The sequence below is a fragment of the Mus caroli genome, chromosome 9 (genome assembly GCF_900094665.2).
Source record: "Mus caroli chromosome 9, CAROLI_EIJ_v1.1, whole genome shotgun sequence".
Classification (NCBI taxonomy): domain Eukaryota; kingdom Metazoa; phylum Chordata; class Mammalia; order Rodentia; family Muridae; genus Mus; species Mus caroli.
Window position 1 is genome coordinate 66638580 of NC_034578.1, and position 19190 is coordinate 66657769.

General features: G+C 46.6%; 1 protein-coding gene across 2 annotated transcripts in view; it reads left to right on the forward strand.

The window, feature by feature from the left end:
• Anxa2 (annexin A2) overlaps nucleotides 1–19190 on the forward strand; it is a 39057-nt gene that overhangs the window by 1212 nt on the left and 18655 nt on the right. For both annotated transcript variants that reach the window (XM_021171402.2, XM_029481950.1), the window contains exons 2-3: nucleotides 9259–9324; nucleotides 13225–13324. In XM_021171402.2, the coding sequence (XP_021027061.1) occupies nucleotides 9277–9324; nucleotides 13225–13324 (148 nt within the window). In that variant the 5' untranslated portion in view covers nucleotides 9259–9276. The remainder of the gene's footprint in view (nucleotides 1–9258; nucleotides 9325–13224; nucleotides 13325–19190) is intronic.

Genomic DNA, 19190 nt, shown 5'->3' on the forward strand with positions numbered 1-19190 from the left:
AAAAACCCAAGAGCTTATGATCACGATCAAGCTTATTGGTAGAGTACCATAGTAGGTTGAACTTCATTCCCAGACCTGGAAAAAGCTATTCATGTGTAAACTACTATGCCATATTCAACTCCAGCCCTTAAGAGCAACCATAAACTCTTGGAATCCAAGGCCCTGAGTCTGAAACACTCAGGAGTATAATTAGGTGGGTCTGCAACTTGGACTCGGGAAGCCACTCCCCTGCCCAACCCCAACGAAGCTATAGAATGTGTTTGGAATCCCAAGCTAGCACCAGAAAAAGATTAATTTGCCGTGTATTTGAGTTCTGGCTAAAGGCAGGGGAGCAGAATGCAAACTGGGAGGGTGAGGGGTGATCTGTGGGTGGGAAGAATAAATCACTGATGTGGGGCTCAATTTTTTTCTTCCTTAATTCTAAAGATAGTCTTGATCAAATCATAAATCATATCAATTGGAAACCCTTCTCCCATTTCTGTTTCCTGCATTCCTCCCACTGTCTTGCAGCCTGTGTGCCTTGACCTGTTAGGTTGGCTTTGGAGACTTGCAGTCCCACCCACTTCCTGCTCATTTCAGAGTATGAAGCACTCTGTGGATCTGAGTCAGGGAACTTGGAGCCAGCAGAGGAGAGCAGGGCAGAGCCCTGTCCTCTTCCGCTCTCTGAAGCACACAGCTGATCTGAAGTCCAAGGGTTTCTCCAGGAGCACCCATCAGGTCTGCTGCAGCAGGGGTAACCCACTAGGTGCATCTCTCGGTTGAGGGTTTCCTGTTTGGTGTGTTAGAGGTTCAGGAAGTTTGACTAACTAGCCAGGCAGCACTTGAGGCTTTGACAGAGTGCTTGGACTGGTGCCTCAATGTTTCACATCCTGTGTCTTTGAGCTATTAAAGTACCCTATTGATTGGCATTAGGCAGGCAGTCTTGGTCATTGGCTTCCTGGCTAGTCTCTGATTTAAGTAGTTTTCCTGGCAAGGCAGGCACTCTTCTAAATTGCTATTGATTTTTGAGGACTGTGGATTCTCCCTGCACCTTTGGGCCTAGATTAATATGTGTGAGCATTTATGGGAATTTTTGCTCTAACTCTTGGCTTGTAGGGAGACCTGTTTCATCAAGCAAAGGTGGTTGTGTTACGAAAGGAGTACCAGGCACTATGGGCCATTTTGTTTTACAAACTATCTTGTAGGTATCCATGATGTCCTAATCACAGGTAATGGTACTGAGAATGCAGCAGTGGACTGGACACACATACACATAAATATGCACACAACGTGCATATCCACATGCTCACACAAACACACTCACACATCCTTACTTTTTAGATGTTGAACCTATTGGGAAAGAAAACAAGAGACAAGATAAGCGAATTGACTGGGCAGATGGCAATTTGACTTGACATTTTATATTTTCCTCAAATTAATATCCACTCCCAAACCTAGCTGGGTCTCCTTTCCTGGCTTTCATCCAGTTGTTAATAGAGCTGGACTTGGCGTTGAGCTTATCCCAAAGAAGTGTACAGAATCCCTGGGTTCACCCTGTCTGCGGAATCAACTGTGAGATTTGAATAGAAGTTGACTGTGTTCTCTTTTTCTGCACCTACAAGTAATTCCCCCGGCCACACCCTTCTCTAGCTGTGGGCCACGAGAGAGGAAATTCCAGGCCTTAACAGAAATTCTTTCCACCCATTCCCTGTCTGGCGTGGTTTTCCTTTTGTTACCAGAGGCAGTGCCCATCCGTGTTGTGGAGGGGACTTGTGATTCTGGGTGGGTCCACTGATATGATCTCCAGATGTTCCCACTAGGACACACACTGAAGTTTTTAAATGATCTGAGCTCCGATCTTCTCAGGGTACCCGTCTGCAGCACGGGAGCAGTCTAGTTCCAATCCCAGACTTGATGTGGACACTCTGACCACAGGAATGACATGGAACCGTTTGTGTGTGCCCTTTGTCTCCTGGCCACACCCAAAGGACACTCACAGCTCTAAGGAGTCATAGGGCCACATGGATCTCCCACGTCCCTTCTGCTACCTCTTTGTCGTCGTCATCTGGCTCTCTGCCTGCTCCTGTGAGAGAAAGGAAATTGAAAAAGGTGACTATTTTGGAAATGACAAAGTAGACCTAAAACAGGAAGGCCCAGTGTGTGAACTACCTGCTATGCACTAGGTACCATCAGTCCCAGAAGTCAGGAGAAAAGAGTAAGGCACAAGCCCCATGACTGGACAGTGTGGGAGGTGTCCTCTACACACTCAGCTCTGGCAGGGCAGGAGATCTGGGCAAGGTGACATCGTTATGATTGTCTATGACTTAAAGTCTCACTTAAATGCCCACTGATCAAGATGGAGTGCTCCTGGTGGACAGGCAGATAGTACTAGGCATGTTGAGAGGAGAGTTAGTGACCTAGCCTGACTTATATGGAGGGTGCTTGTGTGTTCATGTGCTAAGACTATAGTGAAATACTGATAGTGTTGCTGAATGGGTAGAGTACATGCCTACAGGAACAAGTCCTGGATTCCATCCCCAGCACCTCATGAAACCGGGAGGTGGGAGGTTCAAGATCACCCTCAGCTACATAGTGAGTTTGAGGCCAGCCTGTGCTACAGAAGAGACCTCGTCTAAAGAGAGAAAAGGGGAGGAGGAGGAGGAGGAGGGAGAAGAAACCACAGACTTAAAGAGAGGGAGGGAGGTTCAGGGTGTGGTGGATTATCTTGAACTTGGACTTTTCTCTGGCAGCTGTGCCTTGTTGGAAGCCTAGTGTGTGGGCGGGCCATAAGACACCGAGATTGAATTGTAGATGCTCCCCAGGCTTCGATCCTCAAGCCCGAACGTGTTTCTTCCTGGATGGCCTCTTTCCACCAGCTCCAACTCTATCAGCTCCCAAGGCAACGTGGCAGTGTGTGTAGCTAGCAAACAAATATTGATTCAGATCAGACAGCCAGGGGGACGGCAAGCACTGGAGAGGCCTCTTCTGAGTCTGATCAAGGCCATGGGCAGAATTCCAGGAGTGCTGGGGCTTAACTTGGCCCTGTGACTCAAGCATTAATCAGAACCATAAAACTAAGGGGGAAAGTATGGGCCTTCAAGAAGGTTCTGTTAACCAGAGATGATTTAACGGGGTGAAGGGTGGGGTACAGTGGGAACTCCCTCTCCCATCATTCACGCGTGGTTTTTTTTTTTAATTGTTGTTTAAAATCCCAGTGTGGTTTGTACACTTCGATGTCCAGGACCTACAGTAAGGGCTGTGGTGGGGAAACCCAGCCCTCCACATTCCCACCCCCACACATTCTGGCTTTAAAATCCTGGTTTGAGGTCATTCCATTCCCTGATTGATTCATCGCGGTGGTTGCTAGGCATCTGTTTTGGGTAACCCAACAACAGACTTGTCTTTTTAACCACTCTCCAAGTGGGTGTGTCTCTGAAACTGCCAGTGGGTGTGTCTCTGAAACTGCCAGGTTGGATTCCCTACAAACCAGCCCTGTCAAGCTCCTGGGTTTAGTTGTTGGTTTTTTGTTGTTTTTTTGTTTGTTTGTTTGTTTGTTTCAAATTAATATTTGGGCTTCCAGGAATTAGCACTTTTTAACTCTGTGAATCTTATTTTTACTGTTTCCAGCGTTGCCTGTGAGACTCTTTCCCTCAGGTTTTTTGAAAACCTCTGTTTGGCTTTCTTTTTACAGGAGAGAGGTTAAAAAGAACGCCATTTGTACTTTCTGGTCATTGTTGTAACTAAGGTTTTTCGAACAAAACAATAAAATGTAATAAGAGCTAGATATTAGGTTTTCTTTGTTTTTTTTTTTTTTTTTTTTTAAGACAAACCTATAAATTATTTGTAAACAGATTGTCTGTTACAGGCAAACGACTGCCTGGCTGACCTTGTAAGAGCCCCACAGATTGTGTTACTGCCAGGCTTTGCCCCCTGAGAGCCTTGAGCCATCAGGTTAAGTCTCATTTACTAATATTTTCAAGGCCACAGGAGACACTCTGTTCCCTTCATTTAGGGAGGAGCTGAGGCAGGCCTGTTTTCCCACCAGTGGGGGTTGGGCAGAGCCACTTGAGATTGGCTGGAGGGGTGTGTAGCTCTCAGTCTGCCAGGACTTGGCTGGTTTATTTTCTTAAACAAAAACACCTGCCTGAGAAAGAGCCCTTTTCACAGTGTAGCCAGGTCCCAGCCTGCTTAGCTTAGCGTTCTCTAGCAGATAGCTCACCAGATAGCTCTTTCTGGTATGCAGGCTGAAACTAGTTGGTCAGCTGGGTGAAGTTGAGGTACAGGGAAGAGAGATGCAGTTTTGGGGAGCAGCCTGGCAGAAGGGGAGGGTGGCTGTGTCTGCAACTAAGTCACCCTGAGTCTTACATTTTGGAGGAGCTCCTTAAGACAGGGTCTCATGTAGCTCAGGTTAGCCTCAAACTCAGTATGTAGGCAACGATGAACTTGCCGTCCTCCCACCTCCACTGCTAAGAGCTGGGATTACAGGCGTGGCACTTCACAGCTGGCTTTTGTAGATCTCTTTAAATGTCGCGTTTTGGTGCGTGGGTCAATACTAACTGGTACTGGTCTAGTCACTTTGGCCCTCCCACCTTCCACCGTTCTGTTAACCAAACTTAACTTTGCACCATTTGCTCGGGCCCTTGGGTTTTAGGGTCATCTCATGGACATGGCTTCCTACCACGCCTGTCCCCTTGTTTGCCTGAGATACGATATATGCTGAGGTATGTATTCCTCCACAGAGTCCTACTATCTCCATCCCCGATGACGTGTTCCTCTGGCTGATGACTCATTTCTCTCAGCCTACGCATAGAGGCCTCACCATTAGGCCCTCTACTTCCTAGATCTTTGTGATGTTAAACCTCCATTGAGGAGCCATCAGGGTCTAAAGGGCAAAGGCAGAGGGCTTAAAGGTCCCTGCTTTTCTGCAGGCTAGGGCTATTCTCTTAAGTGTCTCTCATACAAGTGGTCTATTCCTTACTTCTCAGGTTCCTGTGACTAAATACCTAACCAACTACAAGCCCGGTGAAGGGGGCGGGGCTTACTTCAGCTTATAGTTGAAGTGGATACATTGTAACAGCTGGGAAGGCAGGGAGGCAGGAGCTTGAGGAGGCAGCTGGTCACATTGCACACACAGGCCAGAAGCTCAGAGAGATGAAAGCTGAATCTCAGGGTACTTACTGTCTTTGGGGATTTTTGTTTGTGTTGTTTTGTATGTAGTTTATGACCGAAGCTCACGACGTAGTACCACTCCCATTTAAGATGGGTCTTCCCATTCTAATGACTCTACACTGGGAAATCCCTCATAGAAACCTCCCAAGATGCGTTTCCATGGTAAATGGAAATCTACTGAAGTTCAGCAGTGAACCTTTTCCATGACAGGAGGGAAGCTGAGGTTGAGAATTCTTCATCTCTTCAGCGCCGTGTCAGTGCGTGGTTATCCTGAGTTTGTGGAGGATCTGACCATTACCAGGGTCTGGAGACTTCACTGGCACTGCAAAGGCCTTTGCTGACCTGGGGAGTTGTAACGCACTGACCCCTTCTCAGTAATCAAACTAGAGTCTTAGCAATCCTAGTGAGAAGCAAGCTCACTCTGTTTCTTCTAGCAACTTCCCTATTGCGAGACACTGCACAGCCTGGGGGTGAGGTAGAGGAGCAAAGGCTGTATTTTATCTCTAAGCTAAAATAGGGTTGCCATTAAACTTGAATGAGATAGGAAATATTTATGGGCATAGGCACTTACATATTGCTTGTCAATCTCTGTGACTTGGGGCTTATTATGATATTTTTGGATTCCTTGGTACAGAATGGTTGTGATGTAAATGTTACATATTAAAACCCCCTCTTGAGGTCATATTTAGGAGCTAATAGTGAAGAGTGCTTGTTACACAATGAGAATCAAACTTCACATCTCAGCACAAAGGGGCTCTCTCTCTCAGCTGGACTAGTGAGGCATCTTTCTCCAGAGAGCTCCTGTCTTTGCCTCTGGAACGCTGGGATCACAGATGGACTGTCATACTCACCAGGCTTTTAGGTGGGTGCTGGGGATCTGAACTCTGGTCCTTACACCTTTGTGGTCAGTCCTTTATCAACTGAGCATCTCTCCATTTCCATGACACCCCGTTGTGAGGGGGAGGGGACAGGGGTGGGAATGACAGGAACCAGAAAGTAAACCAATTTGCTACAGACAAAGCCAAGGCTAGCAGCACTTTTTGAGTACTGAATCTTTTTCCCGGGAATGGATAGGGGGAGGTATGGCTGACTCCTGATGCTGATCTCTGAGGGCTGTGCTCCCCTGGAGTTGGAGGAAGCAGTGGCCTTGATTTCTAACTATCTGACAAGATCAGATTGGGAGATTGAGTTGGTAGCAGCAGAGAGGAGCGACTTGACAAAAGAACAGATGATTATAAATGCTGGCACAGAAAGCAAGATTTGTGGGGCTCCCCCAAATCCCCCTTATTTGTCCTCTCAAGGAGTCGGGGCTGTGGGAGAAGAATTAACCGGAACTGAGAATGTGAAGTAGTACATCAGATGTCTTTGATCTGCAGGGCACTTGGGGGAGGGCAGCCATCCGAGGAGCAAGCAGGACTCAGAGCTGGGCAGACAGCCTGGAAGAACAATTCAATCAAAACTTGCTGTACTGCGTAGCTGAAGTCACCTGGACCGCAGAGCTGGGGGGTGGTCAGCAAAGGAAGATGTCTGTATAGGCTCCATAAAAGGCCTCTGGGGACTGAGATTGGACTGTGGCTTTCTGGAATTCCTTTAGACCAGCACTAATATGAAGAGTGCTAGTTCCACTTTACTCTGACAAAGACACAGAATGGGAGCTGCATATATGATTTTCCTCTTAGTCACATTATACAACAACAAAATGGTTCAGTGAGATAGCTTTGCAAGGAAAAGATACTTGCCACCAAGCCTGAGGACCTGAGTCCAGTGCTTGCTTACAACCCACATGGTGGAGGGATAGAACCAACCACAAGTTGTCCTCTGACCTCCGAGTGTATGCCAGGGCATGCACCTGTGCGCACAGTACAGTTTTAAGTTAAAAACATTAAAGCATACTGTTAAAAGTAGTAATATGGAGAGAGCTTAAGGTTAAGGGCTCTTGTTTTTCTTGCTGAGGATCTTGAGTTTGGTTCCCAGCACCCACATCAGTGGATCACAGTCACCTGAACTCCAGCCCCAGGGAAGCCATCAACCTCTTCTGGCCTCTGTAGGCACCCGCACTTCGAATGTGTGCCGTTGGCAAGTGTGTATACACACACACACACACACACACCTCTCTCTCTCTCTCTCTCTCTCTCTCTCTCTCTCTCTCTCACACACACACACACACACACACACAGTGCTCCAACTGTATCTCTCCCTTGACCTTGGCCACTGAGCATCATCTCACCGTCTCCATAGAGCTGCCTCTTCTAGAATGCCCTATAACCAGAATCAGCCATCTGCAGCTCTTCAGACCAGTTCCCATCGCTCTGGAATGTGCATCTAAAGTTCCTCTGTGTCTTCTGAGATGGAAAATTTTTTAGCATCAAATAATATTCCTTGGGGGGGGGGAAGGATGCACCACAGTTTACTGATACAGCAAGATTTTGACACAGTGAGGAAGCTGAGGGAGTGAAGGTAATTTAAAGGTCTTGGATGAGCTTCCTTTTTTGTCTGGTTTAAAAGGCTTCAGAGGGAGAGAGAACGAGAGGGAGAGAGAAGGAGAGGGAGAGAGCATCTTGCAAGAAGTGAGTACATCTTGACCATGAATACTGCTGCTCTCTCCCCAACCTCCCACCTCACACAGCCTAGATTCTGCTTGGTTCAGAACTCCCCTGTAAGTTGGGCAAATGGCTAGGTCATATATTGTAAGAAATATAACATATTATATTTCTTAAAATATATATATTTTAAGAAAACATTTAGGCAAAGCAAGTTCCTTGAACAGAATAGAGAGCTTAATTCCCACAAGTACCAAGACAACTGCTGGTGCAAACACTGTTGGCAACCTTTTGGGGAGGTAGCTGTTTCTTTTCGGGGTGTGTGTGTGACAATGCAGAATGACTCATCTTGTCTCAGTAGTAATCAATCTTGGTGATGGGGGCTGGGCATGTGGGGCTGTCCGTCCCAAGAACTTCCTCCACAAATAGGCAAAGGCCTTTCATCGGGATAGCAGGCCTGACTGATGAAGTGTATTTAGGGGATGATGATGACATTGCAATTGCTCTAAATCCTAAATGCAGGATCAGCCCTCAAAGAGATGTGTTCATATCAGAAAGTTGGTCTATTTGCATTTTAAGAACAGTTTAATAACTTCTTTGCGTATGTACGCATGCATGTGCATATGTATGGGCCTGGGTGCACTTGTGAGTGGAGGTCAGAGGTCTCCTCAGGTGGTATCCACCTTGCTTTTTGAGGCAAGGCTCTCAGTGACTTGAGCCTTGCCAATTAGGTTGGGCTGGCTGGCCGCCATGGAGCCCCAGAAATCCACCCACCGCCACCCACCTCCTAGTGCTTCGAGATTCCCAGACTTTTTCATATGGGTTCTGGGGATCAAACCAAAGTCTTGTACTTATTAGGTGAGCGTGTTATAGATGAACCCATGGTCTAGCCCCTGAACCTTCCGAGTGTCACTGGGAAAAACAGTTGTGGGGCTAATTGTAAAAGATTCCATTTGGGCCAACATGGAGGCACTATTGAGCCCAGTTCTTGACTTTCTTACAATGTGAAGTCACTGTGAGCAACACACAAGTCATGGCAGTTTTGATGTGCTTGCCACTTTTTTTTTTGTTTGTTTGTTTTTCAAGACAGGGTTTCTCTGTATAGCCCTGGCTGTCCTGGAACTCACTCTGTAGACCAGGCTGGCCTCGAACTCAGAAATCTGCCTGCCTCTGCCTCCCAAGTGCTGGGATTAAAGGCATGCACCACCATGCCCGGCTTGTGCTTGCCACTTTTGATGGAAGAACATGTTTTCTGTTTGAACAAGTGGTGTTTGCCACGGGGAGCTTTTAGGTTTTGCATTCGCAGACCAGAATTTGCCAGGTCCTGTTTAACCAGAGCAAGAGACAGAGCAGCTCCGAAGTCCATCCCCAACCTAAGACACTTGTCTCTAAGCTTTAACTTTCCCAGTGGTAAGACAGAGAATTGCCTGCTTTAAAAAAGCACTTGCTTTAACAGCCTCAGATGCAATGGTCCAAGAAGACATTAGTGTGATGAATTGCTGTGCTTCAGGGAAAAGAAGTTTGTGTGTGTGTGTGTGTTTTTAATAAAGACTTTGTATTTTTTTTTCAGCTTTTTCTTTTCTTCAAAATGTCTACTGTCCACGAAATCCTGTGCAAGCTCAGCTTGGAGGGTGATGTAAGTCCATCTAAACTCACTTTGTGGGATTTCGCAAATTGGACATCTGTTGAACTGTGTTACAATCTTGCTGTGTATACAAAGAAAATGGGGCCATAATTCAGTCATTATTAGGCGTCTCCCAGTGCCTGGGTTCCTCATTGCTTTAACTGTTCTTAGCAATTTTATTTGAAATAAATGTCATGGTGCTAAAACCGTTTTTGGCATCGAATGAGACTTGGACAGCATCTGTGCAAGGAACTCTTTGCTGGAACTGTGTTTTGTTGGACTTACTGCATCTGCTTTGATGACATGCTAGTTCTTAATGTCAACCCTTGAGGGTTTTATTTATCATAAGCTTCAAGCATGTCAAAAAACAATTCTTATGTCTTTTTCTTAGAATATCTGCGGTATTCTTCTAGGCAAATGGCTTATTATTATTATTATTATTATTAACCCACTGAGTTCAGTCAGTGCTGCCCATATGTGCATGGGTCTTCGTCTACTGGACTATGGAACCTATCATGGCCACATCCCCAAAGAGAAGTGACTCTCTCTCAAAGCAACTGCCAGCCACGATAGTTCCTCAGTTAGAGTGGATAGACCTCAGAAGCCTTGGCTTTTCTATTTTTACTCTAGCACCCGGGAAATCTTTTCTCTAAAATAAATCAGAATGTATATTTTTAAAAGAATTGAATTTATGTCATTAATCCTAGGGCTTTGTTGTTTTCCTTTTGTCTATCTGGGAGCTCAGAATTAAAATTTGTCAAAAGACAGGTGACAACTTGGGTCATGTGTACAAGATCCTCTGTGTTGTCTGTGGAACCTGCTCTCATGATGTGCAAATGAACGGGCCTGTTCAAACACAGACTGTGTGAAATATTAAAGCCTCTGTTGTTCCCTCATTGAAATCTTTCCTCTTCTTGGAACGTGGCCTGCTGGTAGGGCCTAGACAAGTCTTGCCATTATGTAATTTGTTTCTCCAGTGGATTTTATCTAATGCCTTTTGATAATGAGATTGTTCTTGGTATAAAGTTTCATGAGAGGTGGCTGTGGCTATGGCCAGGTTGGTAGAGTATATACCTAGCTTAGTTTGTGTGAAGCCATAGGCTCCATCCACAGCAGTGCCTAAGTCAGGCGTGGTGGCACACATCTATAACCTCAGCGTTGGGACATGGAGGCAGGAGGATTAAAAATTCTAACTTATCCTCGGCTATCTATCAAGTTGGAGGCTAGCCTGGACTACATGACACCCTTTTTAAGAAGTTTTGTGAGAGAGCTTTCCAGTCATCTCTTTAAGTTACTCTGCCCCAGGTGTACGTGTTCCCTGTGTGGAGAGATGGGACTAAACCAGCTAAAGTAAAAAATGCCCCGCATTGCCCAATATTTTATGGGAAGGAAAGATCACTTTTACCAAATTACTTAAATTCAGACAAGTGAGTTTTATAGACATTTCTTTATGTTTCTAGAACTACCACAGGCCCACACCCACCTTTCTCCCACTCACTGATATGACGACAGCATGTCATCTGATCAATGAAGCCAAGTGTGGCGTGGTGCATGACTGGCTGCCTGCCCTTGTCAATAAGTGACTGGTGGTCCTGTTTAGAATGAGGACGTTTGCAGAAAGCGCTTCGGTCGAAGTGTCTCTCATGTAACCTGCACATCACATCATCATCTTCCCAGAGTGTTCCCCTGCCTGAGCCCCTGGTGTCCAACTCACAACACCACAGGCCGCATGCCCAGGAGAGCTACGGAGGGGACCCAACTAACTCAATTACCTCATTTTTTTGAGCATGAACTGTTGGTGTTCTGGGTTACATGGGACAATTGATCAACTGATCAATTCAAGAAAAGAGAGCCAATACAGGATGGATTTAGGCCTCTCAGCAGCAGGGGTTCAGCCTCTCAAGGACTGAGCACTGACAGCTTCCAGAAAGCTCTTTTTATTGTTACACAAAAGGGCACCTTTAGCAAGTCAGTTTCTGAATACCAAAACTTATCTGATCTAGGAGCTGTCTTGAAAGGCCTCTCACCTAAGGAATCCTTAGCCATGCAGAGCCATTCTGTTTGCCAGGCATGCCTCAAAGGCCATGAGAGTCCTTCAAAAGAATAACTCTATAAAATCTCAGACAACAACCACTGGCCAAAGGCTCCCCCAAAGCCCAGGTGCCATCATTCCAGATTCAGGCCAGATGTAACAGTTCTGCTAGAATCCTGCTACAGTGAACATTGTAGATGGTAATGTTATGTTATGAGATTGGTCATGCCTGGAAATGAGGCAAGGACCAACTTTGTTAATGCATTTGTGTTGTTTCAGAACTATAAATATGAACCAGCTTTACCATTTGGCCCCAATTAACAGGTGTCTGACTATGAACTTAGAGTCCTAGCTTATCCTGAGGGACGCTTGGAGTTGTGTCTCAGTTGTTTCCACGTGTCGCTTCATTACTAAGAACCCAATGGTGTGGTTGCTGGGCTGGCTCAGCAATCCCTGACGTCCCCACAGCCAGCTGACTCTCTATAGGAGCTGCTCTGAGGTTGAACATCATCAGCATGTGACAACACCACTCGTTGTTTGTACCAGGGAGGCTGTGAGGGGGCATTGCAGGATGAAGAGCCATTGTGTAGGGGATTTGGGACCACCACCAACCAAGGACATATCACACAAACTCATTGTCTGCCCTTCATTTTGGGGCAAGTTATCGTGCGGGAACATTCAAAGGAAGGGGGATGTTAAGTGAGTAGAAGAGAGAACAGATAGAGAAGTCGGCCATTAGCTTGGGGAGTGGGCAGAGGCTCCCATCTATCAGCCCGGAAAAGTAGTTGGCTCTGACAGGTTTCCAAAAAGGAAGGACTATTTATAAGACAATAAGGAAAATGTGCCAGCCCTGTAAGCAGGGGGCATCCTGGAGAAGGCAGGGGGAGCACTGAGGAGGTGGAACGGAGAGGAAGAGGAACTTGTCACAGTAAGGAGGATGTGGCACCAAGGTGGGCACTCACAGCACAGTGCTGGCAGAAGTCCCTTCCCTTGCACAGCTCAGAGAGCATGCACTTTGGACTTCTGATTCATCTGCCTCCACTCCCCAGTGCTGGAGCTACCCTTTCCCCGCCCCTATGCTGCTGGGGGTCAAACTCAAGGCTCCATGCAGCTGGGACACACACTCTACCAACCGACCCACACCCCCAGCCTGGCATCCACTGTTTAAAGAGTGGGAATCTGGGCAGCACAGGCTGGTAGTGAAGGCTCGGCAGTGCACACTCATCTTCCAGGCATTTCCACAGTTTAAATTAGTTCAAATTCTTGCTAGACCACTTTCTTTCTCTTCAGAAACTTGACTAGGTACTCATCCCAGATCTCCAGCTTGGTGCCCTCTGCTCTGAAGCTCCCACTACAAATAAAATGCAGAGGGGAGGAACAGCAGCATGCTCTAAACTAGTGGAGCCTTTGAAGGACAGCTCTTTGTAGAAGCAAGCAAACTTCTCCTCCTCCTCCTCTCTTCTTCTTCTTTTGGATATAGTCTCATGTAGCCCAAGCTGGCCTCAAACTCATAATGTAGCATAGGATGTCTTTGAACTTCTGATCCTCCTGTCTCTACCTCCAGAGTGTTAGGATTACAGGTGTGGGCTACCAAGCCCAGTGTATGTGGTTCTGAGAGGTGGAAGTCAGAGCTTAGTTATGCTACACAAGCCTTCCAGCTATTGGGCTGCATTCCCAGGATCAAAATGAACCTTCTTATATATATATTTAAAAAAAAAAAGACAACTGGTGTGTGATGGTCTGTGGACACCTATTTACGCAGTATGAAAGAGGTTAGAATCGTGAAGAGGAGCGAGAGCACAGAATCAGGTTTCAAAAGTGTTGTTTCAATGCGAGGGTGTGCCGGGTATAATTTGATTGTATCTGTGTTCTCATCGCAGCATTCTACACCCCCAAGTGCCTACGGGTCAGTCAAACCCTACACCAACTTCGATGCTGAGAGGGATGCTCTGAACATTGAGACAGCAGTCAAGACCAAAGGTAGGCCATGCGCCTTGTCCACGTCAGGGCGGCCTTGAACTCATATTGCAGCCGAGTCACAACCACCGGTGAAAGTATCAGATGCCTTTTTCAGTCACCACACACACAGACACACTCACTACATATCATCTATTTTCTTAAAACAATTCCTCTTTCACCATTGGACACGCCTAGATTCTGCGGTTTCTCCGCCTGCCTTTGTAGAACATACCCTGCAAGTTAATAGTTAAGTCATTTGACAAAGATGGTGTCTTTTACAAGCTTAGCACAAAGGGTGCTTTTTATCCCGGCATGAGAAAGCTCTTAGCCTACTGGAATGTAAAGACTGCACAGAGGAACTCTGGCCACAGCTGATACTCACACATTAATAAAACTCACACTTCCGGGCCTTCCCCGAGTCAGCAGAAAAACACTGTAGTTCCCTAAGCCAAGAAAGTCCCGAGGGCTGAGCCATGGGCCCCCACATTCCTGTGTGGGCAGGAGTGTCTGACGTCATCACCACCATCATCATCTTGGTCGTCTTTACCAATATTTATTAAGTGCTCACCAGGAGCAGATACTGCATTGAGCCGCTCTGAAGCTTCCTGCTTAGCCGACCCTCAGATTGATTTCAGGTGTCATGTTGTGTCATTCCCAATTTACATATGGCACAACTGAGAGCTAGCTAGTTAACACGCTTCATGTCTTCTGGCCTTGGTTCTTACTTGGAGTTGGACATAGTTCTGTGACATAGCAGCCAGCGGTTAGGATTAGACTCATTCCTTTGTGTTGACTTAGAGCAGCATCTCCAGGAGTGAAAACCAGTGTGCAGCCTGATCCTGCTGCCATCGGATACCCTCCACAGTTGTGGTCCAGCACTAGTGGGGGCATCTGTGTCTTTTTGCCTTCATCCCACCCAACCCCCATCATTTAATGCTCCATGTTGTCCTTGACTTTTTGTGCCTAGTGGTTTTAGCGAGTAACAGTTTTCTTAAGTCTGTTCCTCTTTACAGTATAAGATTTAACATGTATTATTTTACGTGTATTTTGCAGATATTTATATACCAATGTTGGCAGTTTAATATGCTCATTTTAACATTCATTCACCTTAAACTTCTCAGTTCTGCAGAAAAAAAAAAGACAAAATCGAGTATATCATATGTTATTATGACAGTTATAATTTTTTACTTAAAAGGGGGAAAATCAAAGGCATTGGTAATTGAATTATGAAATTATGAATTATTGACTCTTATGCTTTCAATATATATTCTGTTTCTGTGTTTGCCAAATTATCTGTGATGGCTATGTATTGCCTTTCTAGACAGGCAGGGCAAACTCATTAAAAACATGCCCCTGGGGGCTGGACAGATGGCTGCTGTTAGGAGCACTGACTGCTCTTCCAGAGGTCCTGAGTTGAATTCCCAGCAACCACATCTATCTGTAAATGGGATCCAATGCCCTCTTCTGGTATGTCTGTGTAGGCTACAATGTACTTACATACACAAAATAAATAAATAATTCTTTTTAAAAATGCATGCCCCTGATATTTCAGATAAGTAGCATCACTTAGATAATGAGCTGACAGGAATCTGGAGTGATTGAGACACTCCTGAGCACCTTCGCCTCAGATCAGGAGCTGGCTTTATCTTGACATCAAAGGAAACAGAAGTAAACCTTGAGTGTCCCGTAGAAACACAAACCAAGGGCTGAAGGATGGCTGCCAGTTCCCTGTGGCCTTGCATTTGATGCAGAGGTGGTGAGCTGGGCTCTTGCAGGCTCGTCAGAGCGAGGAGGGGAGGAGCACGGAGCCCATTGCCCCGGGCTGAATAATTGCTGTGAAATCTGAGGACTGGGTGTGAGAGGAGGCTAGACACCAGTGCAGTTACTAGGAGGGGCAGAGTGCACAGAGATCTGGCTCTGCCTAGTAACTCCTCTCCCAGCGCCCGCCTGTGAGAACTCACCTTTGGGCATTATGGTGGCTCTCTTTTAAACAGGATTCCCCTTCTGCTTCCTCTTCTAGCTTCTTCTCCTATTCCATACAGTGCCCTAAGCCAGCCGTTCTCAGCCAGAATGTCTCCACTCCCACAGGGAGTGTATATCAGATACCCTGTGTATCATATAGTTACATTATGATTCCTAACAGTAGCAAATTATAGTTACAAAGTAGCAATGAGATGATTTTATTGTCTGGGGGTCACCACAACATGAGAGGCCGAGTTAAAGGGTCACAGCATCAGGAAGGTTTGAGGACCTCTGCTAAGCAGATGGTGGGTGCCTATCTGCCTTTGCTACTCCAGAGGTGTGGAACTTTTTATCCCTGAGTCCCTAACAATTGCCAAGCATAGCTCTACTCCAATATCCTCCTTCCCCACACCCCAGACATGGTCTTGCAGTGTGGCTTAGGCTAGCCCAAGCTTTTGATCTGATTGTCTTCCCCCTGTGTCCCCAGGACTCCCTGTGTCTACACCTGTGTAGGGCTGATCACCTCAGTGTCTCCTGGGTCTCCACTTCATGTGGAATCTCCTTCTTGTCACAATGCTATACTTACTAACTTCTAGATCTGTCTCTCTCTTTTTTTTTTTACGTGGTTTTATTTCTTAACCTTTTATAAATGCCCAGGGCCATGAGGTTGTGTGAGGAGATTAAAAACCCCCACATAGCATTCAAAAGTTGTACAGGTGTCAGAGCACAGAGGAAGCACAGATGCACTTCTGGGACAGGGAGCACAGGTTCATTACAGGGTCTGGGTGTTGCCAGAAAAGTGAATAGTCCCTGTGAGCTTTGCCCCACCTTCACCAGCTGAATTTAGCTCCCTCTTGTGAGCCAACTTCTTCCATTCTAGTCGGAGGGGTACTGAATGTATCTTCTTGCATCAACTAAACCCAGTGCATGGTTGCTTTGTATTTGCTCTCTGGCCCGGAGGTGGACGGTGTAATACCTTATGTTAATTTATGTCTGGTTAGAAGCTGAGTTAAGTCATGCAAAAGTAGTAATATTGCTTAATTAACAAGAGGTTTCTGAGACTTGATCCGTAGGAGTTTCTTGGTCTAGATTGGCCTTGGGTTAAATATATACTATGGAGTGTTCAACACAGCTGGGGATGGTTTACCATATGGGTCCAAATAAGTAGAAAGGAAAGTCAGCTAAATTAGAAAAGGATGAATCTCAACTCCATGAAATAGATGGTAATTAGCAACAGCACAGCCCTGGAGTTAGCACTGGTGCCAGTGAATCTGAACAGCTTTGGCGTCTGCAGAGGGGAGGGCTGGGAGTAGCTCTATTATTGCCAGTTTTGATTTGAGCAGTATTTGTGTTCTCCGGAAGGGCGAGCCCCCCCCCCCCAATTCTTCATGAGCAAGAATTCCAACTATAGAAGTGAGTTTCTTTTTTCTTAACATTTTAAAATAGAACCACCTAAGATTCCCAGCAAGGCTACAAGACCACTCTCCTATGTAGCGGAGAAGGGAGCCAGGACAAGTCATTTGGGTCCCTTTTGCAGGTGAATGCAAGCAGCTGGGTGCAGTAATTAAGGGAGTGTATTCTCTTGAAAGTGCCAGGAGGCATACTGGCTGGGGAGCAGAACCTCTTTCTTGTAAGATTGGGGTGCCTCTGTGGGGCGCACCCCATGAAGAAGTCCTTCGTAACTCATTGGCCCAGGGCCATATTGTTCGACTAGAAGGGAAACTGGCCCCACTCTTCCCTTTGCAGAGGCCTCTCGCTTGAGGCTCCGGGTCACTGCAAACCAGCCCTCATCTGACAGCTGTTCTCAGAGTCAGACCCTGTTGAGCCTTCACAGCTGCTTTAACGCCTGAGCACAGCATTCCTGTCTAAGAGCATTGTCTGCATAGCTGTGCAGGAACCAGGTGGCTGCAAAGCACTGGGGAGGGAGTGCCCAGGGCTCTTTCATTGCTGGCTTCATTGGCTGCCTCTCCCTCCTCAGCCCTTTCTTCTTTCTACTGAGGGGATCCAAAAACCAGTTTCACCCACGAACGTTGGAAGAAACCAGATTCTAATCTGGCATCTGCATGGTGGGCTGAGTGAAGGGTGAGCCTGCAGGGTTCCGTTGTTACAGCTGTTCAGGTTTTTCCTTTCCTGTTCTTTGAGGCAACTAGGGTACCAGGGCATAAAAAGGTGCCCACATTGTACACACATTACTTTTTTTTTTTATTATTTCTTTGTGTTTTCCTACTGGTTCTAGGTGGAATTTTAGAAACACACTAGATTATTCTCTGAGAATTCGAAGGGCTTTTTTTTTTTTTTTTTAAATTATTTTTAAGTCAGGGTCTCTTGTATCGCAGAACTTGCCATGTAGCCACAGATGACTTAAAGCTTCTAATCCTCTGGCTTCCACCTCCCAAGTGCTAGGATTACAAGGATGTGCCATGACACCCAGTTTATGTGGCACTAGGTTCCAAACTCAGGGCTTGCATGCTAGACAACCATTCTACCTACTGAGCTATACCCCCAAGCCTGGGTTTTTAGATGACAAATGCATCCCATACTGATAACAAAGGAGACTAGGCCTTAGGTCCTATCTAAGAAACCTAGCCGAGGTGACATCAGAACAGAATGGGAATAGAAGTTTGATCTTTGGGCTAAAGTGCCTTCTTGGGTATTCCGTGGAGCTAGGCCGTCCTTGAACCGGGTCTCTGTCCCTCAACTATAGCACACCTGTCAGAGGCCTGATGCTCCTCAGCCCCTCCCCTGGGTATCCAATTCCTGTCTCAGCTCTCTGGAGCTTCCGTTGTTCACATGGAAACTGCACTGTTAACCTCATGGAAGCTATAAGCAAACATGGCCTGGGCTTCTCTCTGCCCTGTCTTTTCATAGGCCAATAGTTGAATCCAGGCAGCGGCTGAGTCTGGGTCTGAGAAGCCAAGGGAGGGACTTGCCTCCCATCATTCCGTCAGTCTTTTTTGTGTCCTAGCAACCTAAGTCTTACGATGGTCCCTGTTTTCTATCTGGGAAAGCCAGGTGCAGAGAGAGAAGCATGGAGCCCCAAGGTCGTATATGCTTGAGTCCCAGGTACCTTTCAGAATATCGCCTCCCCTGCTTATGCAGAGACCTCCTGTATTTGGCACTGTCTCATCCCTGGGCCAAAATGCCGAACAAAAGCGAGTTAAGGGAGAGAGGGTTTCCTCTGGCTCACAGTCAGAGAGTATAGTGCATCATGGCGGTGAAGGCAGGACAGCAGGAATGTATAGCCCAGCCACACTGCACCAGGCATGGAGCAGAGCGAGGAATACTGGTGCTCCCCTCACAGTGCTCAAGGACCTCCGCCAATGGGATGGTGCTGTCCATATTTACAGTGGGGTTTTCCCACCTCAGTCAATCCTACCTAGGTCACCCTTCACTAGTCATGCATAGAGGTTTGTCTCCTAGGTGATTTCAGATCCTGACTCCCTGGCCCGGTCCTCTCTGGCATACTTCAGGCCCTTTTGTGAAGACAGATGATTTCTTCTAAGCCAAAGATCTCAAGATAGCCAGCAATCTGAGCTGTAGGCCTATCCTCCCGCCCCCAACTAGATAAAGCAATTTTCCTTTTCTTTCCAACCAGACAGCTCCCACCCCGAGGCCTCTTGAGCCCTCATCAGCCAGACAGAATCCACTCTCTGTGCAGTCAGCATGTCTCTGGTGTTGTGAATCAGCATCCTGTTCCAGAGGGTTCTTGGTTCCCTGCCAGAGACAGTGGAGACACGCATTTTCCATGGAATGCCGGAGTCCAGAGCGGGCCAAGGATTTCTGCCCGCAGAGAGGAAGAGAGCAGGGCGGGCTTTGTGGGTTTGGATTCAATGCTTGAAACCTTTTTAATGCTTGAAAAATATGGTGGGCAGCTGAGAAGACCCGGCCCCTCAAAGTCTCTGCTGGAACTCAGCTGTCAGTCATG